Source organism: Arachis hypogaea, chromosome 18 (assembly GCF_003086295.3).
Source record: "Arachis hypogaea cultivar Tifrunner chromosome 18, arahy.Tifrunner.gnm2.J5K5, whole genome shotgun sequence".
Taxonomy (NCBI): domain Eukaryota; kingdom Viridiplantae; phylum Streptophyta; class Magnoliopsida; order Fabales; family Fabaceae; genus Arachis; species Arachis hypogaea.
In genome coordinates this window covers 133,004,658-133,018,118 of record NC_092053.1, presented here as the reverse complement: position 1 = coordinate 133,018,118, position 13,461 = coordinate 133,004,658, and the positions used below count along the sequence as shown (strand labels likewise).

Sequence of the window (13,461 nt, the reverse complement as noted above, 5' to 3'; positions counted from 1 at the left end):
ATCTGTTGTCCAACATTCTATATTAATTACTTTTTATACAACTAAAAAGTAATTAATATAGAATGTTGGACAACAGATTTGGGCTACAAGCTTGCACTGAATGGTTTATATGTCTTAAGGTCCAATAAGACACCAACTATAGACCCAACAAGTGCAGCAAATGTTACCAGGAGACAGAACATACTCAAACTTTGCAAAAGAATCCAACTCCCACTCCATTTTGGGATCTTTTTCTGTTTGATATACATTTCCACTGGAAAATAAACTGATAAGGGCCAAAACCCTAATGCCCCAATCACTCCTAATATGTCATTAAAGAACGGAATCAACATAGCTATAAGAGTGCTTACCACAACATACAATGATCTCCAAATTATTCTAAATATATTTAGGTTGTATGAGGGTAAAAATGGGATTTGAACTTTGTATTCTTTTCCAATTATTTCCCATTTTTTAGTTGTCCGTTCTTCAACAAATGCAAAGAGGGGTTGAGAATAAACTTGGTATGCTCCCACCAGTTGAATAATTAATGCTAAATTTGCAATATCAACAAGCCAGAATGGTTTATCAAACGCTGTGAGTAAGTTTCCTGGTGTTGAATTTCCAAATGCACCATATCCTATGCACCCACAAAGAACATAGAATGTTGTGGTGGTTGCAATACTTAAATTTGTAGCCCTCTTCATGGTTCTTACTTCCAATGGAGATTTTATGGTATCCTGTTTAGTCAGTGTATTATTATATACTCATTAATTTACATGTGAGAAAAAAAAGTTTTTTTATTATTTTTTAAAATTAAATCTTTTAACCAAGTTAGTATATTGAATAACAATCATATTAGATGTATAAAAAAAACTAGTTATTCATATAAAATATATATTGAAATATAAAATAAATTAAACAATACATGTATTTATATAGAAACGGATTAAATTTATCCAAAATAAAAAAAACGATAAAATAATAAAGTAAGACTCACATATAATGAGAGTTATAAATTAAATAGTAATTAACTCTTCACTTTATTATTTTAGTATTTTACTAATCTCTTTATTTTAAATGATCTAAATTCTACACCAAAACTAATTTTTTTGTATAACTAATATATTTAGAATACAGTTGTATTTAAATACATACATTTATTTAGTTGATTTCTATATTGCTTCCTTATATTTTTTCTTGTGTTTAAATACATTTTTTTTCCAATGTATTAATGGAGCCGCATTTATTTTAAAACTAATGATTAGTATATAGAAAAAAAGGGTATACCTGAATTTCAATGAGAATATCAGAAAAGGAATATGCAAAGGCTATGTTGCCAAGAGCTTGAAATATTGCCCACACTTTTTTGGCGTGTGTTTCTGCTTCAGCTCCTGCTATGGTACCCTTGAAACCACGGTTTTCTGTTTTAAGATCCAAACAAACAAAATATTAGGCAACAATTATCAAATGTTTTCAGATCATAAATTACTTTTTATCTTCTATTATTATCATAACCAGTGATGCATTCAAAAATTTTATACAAAAAGGAGGCAAAGTAAATATAAAATAAATTAAAATATAACATAATAAAAAATTAATAAAATATAATTTATAGTATATAAGTCAAAATTAATAATTATATTATATAGAAATTAACATTTAACTATATATTTTAGGATTTTAGTAATTTTAAATTTATTTTGTGATATTTTATATAACTAAAATTATCAATTTATCATCTAAAATAAAATTTAAAGTATTCTCTTTTTTAACATATATAATTATATAATCTGCTAAAAATTCGTCTTTCATCTTATTTCAAAGTCTGTTTTAATAATTCTTATTGTTAAAAAACTCTGTTCAATTGAAGGTATACATTTGAAGGTAAACATTTGAAACATATATAAAATGGTATACAAAACATTCTTCTAAAATAATTATTGGTTTTTCAGTTTTTAGTCTTTATAAAAATTAAATTAGGTTTTTTACTAATAAGAGATCCAATGATATAATTAAGAATACTACAAATAAAAATTTGAAAAAAAGATATAAAAATAAATCAAAGGTAAAAGTATATCATTCACATGTTACGAAAATAATTTTAAATGCTTCTATTTTCATAAAATTATTTTTAAAAATTAAAAAATATAACAAAAATAATAAAAAAATTTACTTTTTTAGACATAAATAGCAAACAAATAATGATAAAAAATGTTACGCATATAATTAAAGTGTTAAAAAATACATAAAAAATAATCCAGGCTATTACCATACCTCATCAAAGCACCTTCTACCATAGATACTATATTAAGGTCGAAATCAATTGCCATAAAAGCACCTTCTACCATAGGTACTGTATTAAGGTCGAAATCAATTACCATACAAATTATAATGATAACAATAATTTCATGTAAAATTTCTTAGTTGATACACTATTGTGCTTGCAATGGTGTTGTTCTTGTGATTTTTGAATGAATATGATTGAATTAACATAGGATAAGTTTCATGTTTCATATCTCCAATAATTGATGATAAATACCATAACGGACAAAGAATCAATTGTAATTATTTAATGTAATTGATATTATAATTATCGTTTTTAAATATAATTATTAATCTTTATTGTATTTTTATATATATAAATCAAATTATAAAAAGGAATATTAATTATTGATTACAATAATGCCTAATAAAAACTGATATGATTTTATAATTAATATAATTAATAAGTAGATTTGATAAGAACGGTGATAAGTAGAATGATAAGAGAGTGGGATAAAAAATAAAACTGATATTAAATGATATAAATGAAGTGAATTATGAAAAGTTTTGGCTAATTATGGCTGAAATATTTTGGTTACCAAACTTTTTCCGTACAATATTTATGATGCCAACTAAGCTAAAACTAATTTCAACTAACTTCTCATTAACTTAATTTGTCTTCTACCTATCCTTCACCTTCATTACTCCTAATCACAATTTTATAAAAATTTACTTTTTTATTAAAAAAAAAAGAAAAAAACGAAATCACTGATGATTAGTTGTGAAACCTGTCCTTTATATATATGTGTGTCATGTTGTTAATTGAATCTGTCCATCTGCTTCTACTTCCAAACTACACAGTAATAAAGAAGGCTAACATTCATCTATTTATTTAACTATCTTTTTTTTTTGGGACACAAAAGAAATTAAATTGAAGAAAATCATCTTCTTTTAAGAAAGAAAAGTAAAAATGACAGGTCTAGAAGTAGATGCAAATGGAAATGGCTCTTTAAAAAAGTTGAAGCCAAGTGAGACCATAGGAAAGAACATCCAATGCAGAGGTATTAAGAATGTGCCACTAATTTCTCTTAGCATATAATAATTATACATACCCTAAATTAAAATTGGTTGCATTAATTTAAAACAGCTGCCATGACTTTATGGTCCTGCAGAACTCTTTGTGGTGGAACTGGAACAAGTTGTTATTTATCCTCTTCAGAAAATGGAGGTTTGGATCAAAATACTGTCATACCGATCTAACATGTTAAAAAGTTGAGGTTCATATAAATATATGTGTGTTATAATATCTTGTTATTAATTAATGAATTAATAAAAGTTATATGGTCTACATATAATTTTCTCATATTGATTTTATTTCCGGTTTTATTTTTTATTTCCCCTTTTTTCTCTGTTCTGAACCAAATTAAAGAATGAAGCTCAGCGCGCTTTTCCTCGGATTTTTGGCCATGGAGCTTTCGGGTAAGAAGGCTTCTCTTATTACTTATGACGGTAAAATAAATAGTATTTTTTTATTTAGTATTATTTTAAACTGTAAAATTTTATTATTTATAATTTTATTATTATGTATAATTAATTATTTATTTTTTTAATAAAATTAATAATTAATATTATAATAAATTATAATAAAAAATCAAAAGATGAAAAAACAAAAAGTACTAAAAATGATAAACCAGGTCCGGCCACAAGATGACTCACAAGATGTCTCTTCATTCCTGAATCAATGACTGCTATTAATCAATTATATGTCTCTCATCAATGTAAACAACAAGAATTCGAAAAACAAAAAGATGGCCTCCAATTAGGGGTGAAAAAAGATTAGGCGACTTGTTAAGAACTTGTAATCTGACCTGTGTTTAATTTGGCTTGATCTGGTTTATTGTAAAATAAAAACAGAGTCAGATTTTTTTTAAAGTCTAAATATATTAATAGATTAAGCTCAAATTTATTAATTAGTCTTATTAGTTTGTCAGGCCTACATGGGCCTGTTAACACATAATTAAATATATAAATAATTTTTTATTATTAATAAAATTATGAGATATTTTAAATTTATTATATTTTATTATAAATATTAAATATGACATATTACATATAAATATTTTTATAAAAAAATTGTCAGACTTTTTAACAGACTTTAAACTAGATCAAACTAAAAACAAGTTAGGCTTAATACTTTAAATAAAGTCTTAATAAACTACAAGTCAAACTCAGACCAATTAATTATATAACATGCCAGACCTATTAAAAACAAAACTTGATCTATTTTTATCTTTACCTCCAATAATAGTAATAGTGAAAAGAAGAAAAAGACAATTAGTCTTTTTTTATTGCTCAATCAAAGACCGCTATTAATCAATTGGCTTCATCAATTCTGAGTGTATATTTCGATTGGCATAAAAAATTGCATAATTAATTATGTGCATCTTTGATGATATTTAATTTTTTAATAAGTCAAAATTTCGTAACTTACTATGAGTTCAAAATCAATTATACAATAAATAAAAAGTATTTATAAGATTATTAATTTATCTGTTCTTTGCAATTTAAAAGTCATGAAGATAATTTTACAATTGACAACAATAATTTTTTTATGTTAAATACAAGTTTGATTAAAAAAGAAGAAAAAAACAACCAATAAAAGCCATCAATCTCCTTCATTATTGCAATAAAAAAATTAGCAATCCCAAAATTGTTTTTATAAAAATAATAAAGTATGAAAACAAAACATATAAGTATACAACCATATTATGAAACATCAAATTAACAAAAAAATTCTTAATCAAGGCTCCTATACATTCCTAATATATCATATTTTTTTTTTACCAATTTTCACGCTATTAGAATCGTTGCTGTCAATAATAAACAACAACACGTGGTAGGCAAATTAGAGTAAATAGTAAGTGATTAATGTGGTGTTAACGTAGCTGTTGCATGTGGGATCTTGATTAAAAATCTTTTGTTAATTAGATATTTTATGATATGCTTGTATGTTTTGTTTTTATAAAAACAATTTTGGAGTTGCCAAATTATTAATGACAATGTTGAAAGAAATTGGTAGCATTTATGGGTTGTGTCTTTTTATCTCTCTTCGATTGAATTTGTATTTAACCATACAAAAAAAAGATCATTGCTATCAACGGTGAATTATCTTTACTTTTTTCATTATAGAAATTTTGATGTCATCTCATAAAACTGCGTGTTCCAAAAAACTAATAAACCGATGTGTAGAAGATTATATTTGTAACAGAATGATTTGGTTACCCAAAGTAAATTTATTATGCAAGCAAAAAGCAGCCAGTACGTTCTCTAAGTTATTGATCTCAAAATAAACTCTTTTTCACTTTGCGTATTTTCAAACAGGATACTTTAATTTCTAGCTTCTACATATATTCATACATGTGATTGCAAATTTAAAGAAGAAATTCATACAATAGACTTTTTTTTTAATCATGGGGACACAGTTGTCGTGGTATTTGTGGACAGCATTATTGGTTCTACTCATCAACACATGTTAAGTTTGAGCCAAAGTTTTTAATATAGAGTAATGGTGTTACGAAATTATTATTTAATCACTTTTTAGAATCTTAAATATTGAATAAGATTGGTTTGTAATAAAAATATAAGAAGTTTAATTTTATCTGATCGGTGTTTGCCATCTCTCACTAATTAATTTGGTTGCATTATTGGATTAATCATATTAATTTTATTTTTTTATTTTTATTTACAAAAATTTTCAAATGAGTTGAGAAGAGAAGATTGAATTAAAAAACAGTTTTTAAATTTGAATAAATAAACTACTATACAAAAATCTGGTTTAGAAAATAATTTCTCATTTTATTTTGTAAGTGCAGAATAAAATTAAAACAGGAAAAAAAAAGAGAATAGGAGAATAATGACGCTTTGATATATTTTAGTTCGGCTATGATGACTTATTTCTAATCTCAACCACAATAACGGTAACATTTTTACTATAATCAAATTGAATTATAATTACTAATGCTAAGAGACTCACACTTTTATAAACCACTTAAACTATTTCAAACTTAATAAATCACTTAGGTATTAACCCAACCTAATTAATGATAACTAAGTATATTCTAACTGACACACTTTTAAATACAAACACTCAAATAATGATTGAATTTCGATTTTTGTATCAACTCCTCTTTTTGCCTTTTTTTTTTTATCTTTTAAATTGATCTTTAACTCTAGACACAAAAGAATAAAAACACACTTAATATGATAAAGGAATAAACTTGTATATCAAATCATATTTTATTTCAATTATTGCCTTTTTTCTTGTCTTTGTTCTTCTTATATAGAGATTGATATATTCTTCTTTAAGATTGATATAATTTTGTTTTTCACAAAACTAGTCATTGCACCAATTATACTTATGTCTTTGGCATCAAGGAAAAGATCTTTTCTTTTTTGTTCTTCAAGTTCGAATAGAGTAACTCCTTATGAATATGATATGATTTTGGAGTGTATTTTTGTTGTCTTAATTGTGCATATTTTTTTCTAATTTGACTTGATCGTTGATATCATCTTTGATTAATTCTTATAATGTGTATCACAATGATTAGTTATAATAGGAAATAGTTAATTATATTTGTCATCATAAAGTACAAAATTAATTATTGACTCAACAATTTAAAAGATATTAAAATTTAGGTAAATTCAACGTCAATTATTTTAGTTGAATTAAATCGTACTTTTAGATTTTTTGAATGTTTATACAAAAAATACTTAAATATCTTCCACCAAAATTGTTTATATAGACAATCAATTTAGAATTAATTGTGTCAATCATTTAAGATAAGGAGTGTTTATTGTTGAAAAGATCATAAAATTTTATCTCAATTAATTTAGATATATGAGGTGAAAATCAGTAGAATATCTAACTAAGACAGCAGATAAGATAAAAGATAAATATGTGGTGAAAAATAAAAAAAATGACCCAAAAATATTATATATAAAATAATAAAAAATCTATCTTTAAAAATTAATACTATAAATATAATATATCATAAAATTTAATAGATTTGTTTTATCTATATAGTTAATTTTGTTTGTGGTATAAAAGCTTTGTTGATGTTATTTATAACCATCCAAAACTAAATCTACTTAATAAATCAAAACTTCTTTTATAGATTTAATAATAATAATAAAAAGCAACATATACTTTTTGTTTTTAATATTTATGATATTTTTTAAAAATATTCATAACATTTAATTTTATTTAATTTTATTCCTAATGTTTTTAATTTATTCAATTTTATCTTTTAACATTTTCGATTTATATCAAAAGAAATTGGAATGGTGATTTAGTGAAATTGTGTTAAGAAGTTAAGAGATATGAGTGAAGCAAACCTTAAAGGCTGTATTTGGTTGTTCAACATAAATAAGACATATCCATAGGTACATAAGAATACATAAACATAAAAAGTTTGTGTTTGTTAAGTTAGACAGGACAAAAAATTGTAAAAAAAAATTAGTGTCTCAAATTAGAAATTTGTGTCTCAATATTTTAGAGAAATATAAAATATATTCTTATGTATCTTTGTATTTTTTGAGATAATAATAATAATTGTCATTGACGCTGATCATATTGAAAAAGTCATGCTTGTTGTTTGTGTATTTTTATGTACTCTTATATACTGTTTAGATAAAAATGCATCTAATATTTTTTTTATTATTAGTTAAATTTTTTCGTTACTTATATATTTGAACATTAACGTTTTTAAAATTATTAAAATGTATTCATAAAAATTATTATTTTTTAATTATAATACATTTAAAATTATTAAGTTATATATAAAATATTTTAGAAACACATAAAAAATTATAAATCTAAAATTTAAATTTAAACGTTAAAAATAAAATTATTTTTTAATATTTTATTCGATAAAAATGCATCTAATATTTCTTATTTTTTATTATCAGTTGAATTTTTTATTACTTATTTGAACATTAATATTTTTAAAATGATTAAAATGTATGTTCATAAAAATTGTATCTTTTTTCAGTTATAACACATCTAAAATTATTAAGTTATATACAAAATATTTTTGAAATACATTAAAATCATAAATATAAAATTTAAATTTAAATTTAAATTTAAACGTTAAAAATAAAATTAATTTTTTATATCTTATTTGATAAAAACATATCTAATATTTTTTATTTTCTTAATTATTAATTAAATTTTTTATTATTTATTTGAACATTAACGTTTTTTAAATTATTAAAATGAATAATTAAGTTAAGTTTTTTAGATCTTATTCAATAAAAATATATCTAACATAGCTTGTTATAGTATTAATTAAAATTTTTATTATTTATTTGAGCATTAATATTTTTTATTTTAAAGTCTTTATTAATTTTAAAATTAAAATTTCAAATTTTATTTAATTTAATTTTTAGATGTGTATTTAAATTATAATTTATTAGTAATTAAAAAATATTAAAATTAAAATAAAAATTTTAAATTTTAAATTTTAAATTTTATTTAGTATGTATTTTAAATGTGTATTGATTTATTTAAAAATATTTAAAAAAATTTAACTACGTAACATTCTAATAAAATTGTATTTTTATAAAAATAATTATTTAAAAAAAATAATTTAATATATTTAATTAAACTATTTAATATAACATATATTCACATTTTAAATAAAATCATTCTAGTAGTGATTATTACGATATTTTAAAAAATATTATTAAAATATAAAAAATATAACTTTAATTTTAATAATATTTATAATTTTTTCATATTCACATAAAAATTATAAGTGTCAGCACTAATTTAAAGAAGAAAAAAATGTTTATAAACTACTGTAACATAATCAAGACAAAATTTAAAGAGAATTATTTGCTATTTAGAGATGATATCTCTTGGGATGTGGGTTAACTAGATGTTATTTGTGAGACGGATTGTGTGAAAGCATTTAATCTTGTTACACAAGATGGTTTTGGATTTAGTGATTCATTGGTTCTCAAAATAAAAGATATCATGCATTGGTATTGGCGTGTTGACTTTCGTTTGATTATAAGAGATGCAAACAGGGTAGCAGATACTATGGCAAAGATGGCGATGAAGTTGTAACTTTCGTATGTGGAGCTTCTTTCACCTTGGGAAGAATTTAAGAATAGTTTTAAATGGGACTGTCTCCCTATTTAAGCAGTTCCTTATTTTGTTTGTTTTGTTTTTCTCTGTTTAATTTATTTTAGTTAAAAAAAAAAAAGACAAAATTCACAGCTTAAATACTATGTTCACGGTAGTGTATGCGCACAGTGCAGAAAGTACCTTAACTTCCCCTACCACTCTCCTCTTCCCTTCTCCTTCTCCTCTTACCCTAACCCACTCCTCCCCTTCTACCACCATCACCACCATCACCACCTTTATTATCATCTAAGAAACTCAACCCTTCCTATCCCTCTTTCTCTTCTCTTTATCTATTTCGAGTCGTATCTCATTCTCATTATCGGATTTTCTCATTGACCGGTCGTAATATTCGTCACTTTTTTCGTTGAATAGTGATGGCGGCGATGCTGAAGAGCTATAGTAGCAGTGCGTGCTTCACTGCTTCTGGTTTTGCTGTTTTTCGCTCCAACAATGCCACCAACGCCAGTAACAAGAGGTTATAATAAAAAATATCGATCTTTTATTTGCTTAATATGTCATTTCTTTTATAAAAATATCATTTTTTTTTGTATCTTGTGTTTGTCACTCATACATGTGTTGCTTATTCTAGTTCTCATTTCAATGTTCACTTGATCTTTACTTCTTTAGTTATTTGGCGGTTTTATATGTATGACGTAAGGGACTAAGTTGATAGGGAAAAAAAGATAAATTTAAATATCTCATATTGGAGCAATTTGAGTATCTGTCTTTTACTTAATGCTCATGTCGATTGATTAATAGATACTGTTACTATAGTGGGGTTTGTCATGGTCGATGGATTATCTTATATATTGAGTATTTATATTTATTTAATGTATCTATAGGACTGTAGTTGTAAGTGCTTGTTTGATTTTTTTTTAATGAAAAAAGATTTTTTTTTTATTTTTTAACGTGTTTGGCAAATTTCTAGTAGTAAAAGCAAAAGTACTAGAAAAATCAGAAAAAGATATTTTTTTTGAAAAGCTGTAATTTACATATTTTTTTAAAAGATATTTTTTCCTTAAAAAAAAAGATATTTTTCATGTAATAAATAAACAAAAAAATGCTTTTATATTGTTATACCAAAACATAATTGATAAATAAAAAGATCTTTTTTTGCATGAGATATTCAAACATAAAATTAATTTTACTTTTTTATAAGATCTTTTACAAAAAGATAACTCAAAAAAATATTTTCTTAGAAGTTCACCCAAACAAGCATTAAGTCATACATGATTAGTAATTTGCATTTTTCGTTTTTCAAATCAAACGAACTCCTTGGTGAATTTGTGTATTGAACATTTTATCTCCTTCAACTTATTCACTTTTAGAAACACCATATTTTGTTTTTGGATACTTGTTTCTTTTCAGAATTTAGCTAAAGCCAATCCTAACATTGTAGCCAAATGAAAAATTAAACAGTGTATGGAGCTAAATGAGTTTAGAAGATTTATGATTATCTTATGTTCCGAGTCTTTTTGTCTTTGTCTTATTGTTTGGATTTAGCATTTTGTCATTACTTGGTTGCCATTTCCCAGTTTTATGATCAAGAATGCCTTTTACTTGCTATAAAACAAGTAAAAATTATTTATTTGGTGAATCATGTGCATTCATCCAGCTACCTCTGTTTTCTTAGGTGAAACTCCTTAATTTGTTGTTAAGATGAAGGCATGTTTATGTAAAATGATGTCTTTGTTTCTTGTTTGCAATATTGTTCTGTCAGTGTCCTTTATGCAATTATTTATTTGCAAAAGGTGATTGGCAACCAGCAAAAAAATGGGGTGTGTAGATAGAGTTTTAAAAGGGCTAAAGTCAAATAGAACTAAGGATTTTGTGAACCTTGGTCAGCACCCCTGTATGTATGTTTTCCATTTCAGAATTATTAGACTGGTGGTTGGTGCCAATTGCAACGAGACAGTACCAAGTTTTCTTGCCATGATGTCATTGATCCAAATGTCGATTCATTGATTATTTTAAATTTTAATGTTTATTTGTATGAACCAGGAGCTCAAACTGGAAGCCTCCACAGGCAGCTATCATACCCAATTTGCATCTCCCAATGCGCAGCTTTGAGGTGAAAAATAGGTGTGTTTGACTAATGAATTGTCAATGTGCTGTTCCAAATAGAATCATTCTCTTGTTAAATTCTATACTTTAACATTGGGTTTTCATTTGCAGGTTATTTTATTTATGTATTATGCTGGACTTGATATTTTTAATCTAACTAACATAAGTATCTTTAAACAATATTCTGTGTCTGATCTTCACAATAAGTATTTTACATGTACTGTATGTACAGGACATCAACTGAGGACATAAAGTGTCTGAGATTGATAACTGCGCTCAAAACTCCGTACCTACCTGATGGCCGATTTGATCTAGAAGCCTATGATGATTTGGTGAACAAGCAAATTGAAAACGGTGTAGAAGGTATTATTGTTGGTGGCACAACTGGTGAAGGCCAACTAATGAGCTGGGATGAACACTTCATGCTTATCGGGCACACGGTCAATTGTTTTGGCAGTAAAATCAAGGTTGTTGGTAACACCGGAAGTAACTCCACGAGGGAAGCAATCCGTACCAGTGAGCAGGGTTTTGCAGTTGGAATGCATGCTGCCCTTCATATAAACCCTTACTACGGCAAAACCTCCTTGGACGGTATGATTTCTCACTTCGAAAGCGTGATTTCCATGAGCCCTACGATCATATATAATGTTCCTTCGAGGACTGGTCAAGATATTCCTCCTCATGTGATTCAAACCTTGGCTCAAAGTGCTAGCTTGGCCGGTGTCAAGGAGTGTGTTGGAAACGATCGGATCAAACAGTACACGGCTGATGGGATTGTTGTGTGGAGTGGCAACGACGATCAATGCCATGATGCTAGATGGGGCTATGGTGCCACCGGAGTGATATCCGTCACCAGCAACCTTGTTCCTGGTTTGATGCGAGACATCGTGTTTGCAGGGAAGAATCCAACATTGAATTCAAAGCTCCTTCCTCTGATGGACTGGCTTTTCCAGGAGCCAAACCCGATCGGTTTGAACACAGCTCTTGCCCAACTCGGGGTTGTCAGACCGGTTTTCAGGCTGCCGTACGTGCCTCTCCCTGCGGAGAAAAGGATTGAGTTTGTGAACTTGGTGAAGCAAATTGGCCGAGAGCATTTTGTTGGAGACAAAGATGTTCAGGTTCTTGATGATGATGATTTTATCTTAGTTGGTCGATATTAGTTTATTCTGTTACCTTACTTTGTTGTAGTTTGCATTTTCAGTTGCTCTTAGTTGAGTTTTGTATCCTTTTCCAGATTATGCCAAAGTTTTAAACCAATTAATGTACAATAGAGTCAGTTAAAATAAACCAATAATAATACAAGTTGGTGTTTCTTTCAGTAGCTATTTGTTGCTGTTGAGTGTTAACTGGTTCATGCTACTTACATGATAAAATGGACCTTGATTTCCTTTTTTTTTTGGGGGTCATGATTCATGAACCTTGCTTTATATATTGCCAAACACTTATAGCAGACAAAACCAAAATGACATAATTGCATATTCAGAGCATCAAACAAAGATAGGAGTAGTTGGGCCATCAAAGTAATGAAGCATTGAAATGAATAGCAGAAACAGATTAACAGAGTGAATCTTGGGCCAACACTGAGGGATTATTCTCAATGCTAGAATTCAGAGAGAGGGATCATGCTTTCCACTTTTAACAAGTGACATACACAGAATCGACATATAAATAAAATATATTAAATTAAAATAAATTAAAAACCTTTTATTAGTTAGTACTTGAAGAAACTAACACTAAGTATTATTTGTTTATTTTTTATTTTATTAGAAAAGTTATAATATTACAATCTCCTGTATGTATAAACGAATTGTCCCATATTGCTCTTTTGTGGTAGTAGACGAGGGGTGTTGTCCTCGTTTTGAGCTCCGAATGCAAAATTGCCAAATGAATAAAAAACAGTTGGTTGCCTTGTAACAAAAAACGGTTGTAAATTGGTACTTTTTAAATTACTAATTGAGCGCAGA

General features: G+C 26.3%; 2 protein-coding genes across 2 annotated transcripts; one reads left to right on the top strand and one right to left on the bottom strand.

Annotated features, from left to right (window-relative positions):
- Positions 1-83: 83 nt before the first annotated feature.
- LOC112770598 (amino acid permease 5-like) lies at positions 84-2,330 on the bottom strand. The gene is made up of 3 exons (XM_025814930.3): positions 2,252-2,330; positions 1,270-1,403; positions 84-719 (listed from the first exon to the last, which is right to left on the bottom strand). Exons 1-3 carry the CDS (start codon positions 2,328-2,330, stop codon positions 84-86), a joined length of 849 nt encoding a protein of 282 aa, XP_025670715.2.
- Positions 2,331-3,395: 1,065 nt separating this feature from the next.
- LOC112770723 (4-hydroxy-tetrahydrodipicolinate synthase, chloroplastic) lies at positions 3,396-12,822 on the top strand. The gene is made up of 5 exons (XM_025815104.3): positions 3,396-3,472; positions 3,674-3,723; positions 9,806-9,908; positions 11,435-11,515; positions 11,730-12,822. The coding sequence occupies exons 1-5, from the start codon at positions 3,405-3,407 to the stop codon at positions 12,655-12,657; spliced, it is 1,230 nt and encodes a 409-aa protein (XP_025670889.2). The 5' UTR covers positions 3,396-3,404; the 3' UTR covers positions 12,658-12,822.
- Positions 12,823-13,461: the final 639 nt, after the last annotated feature.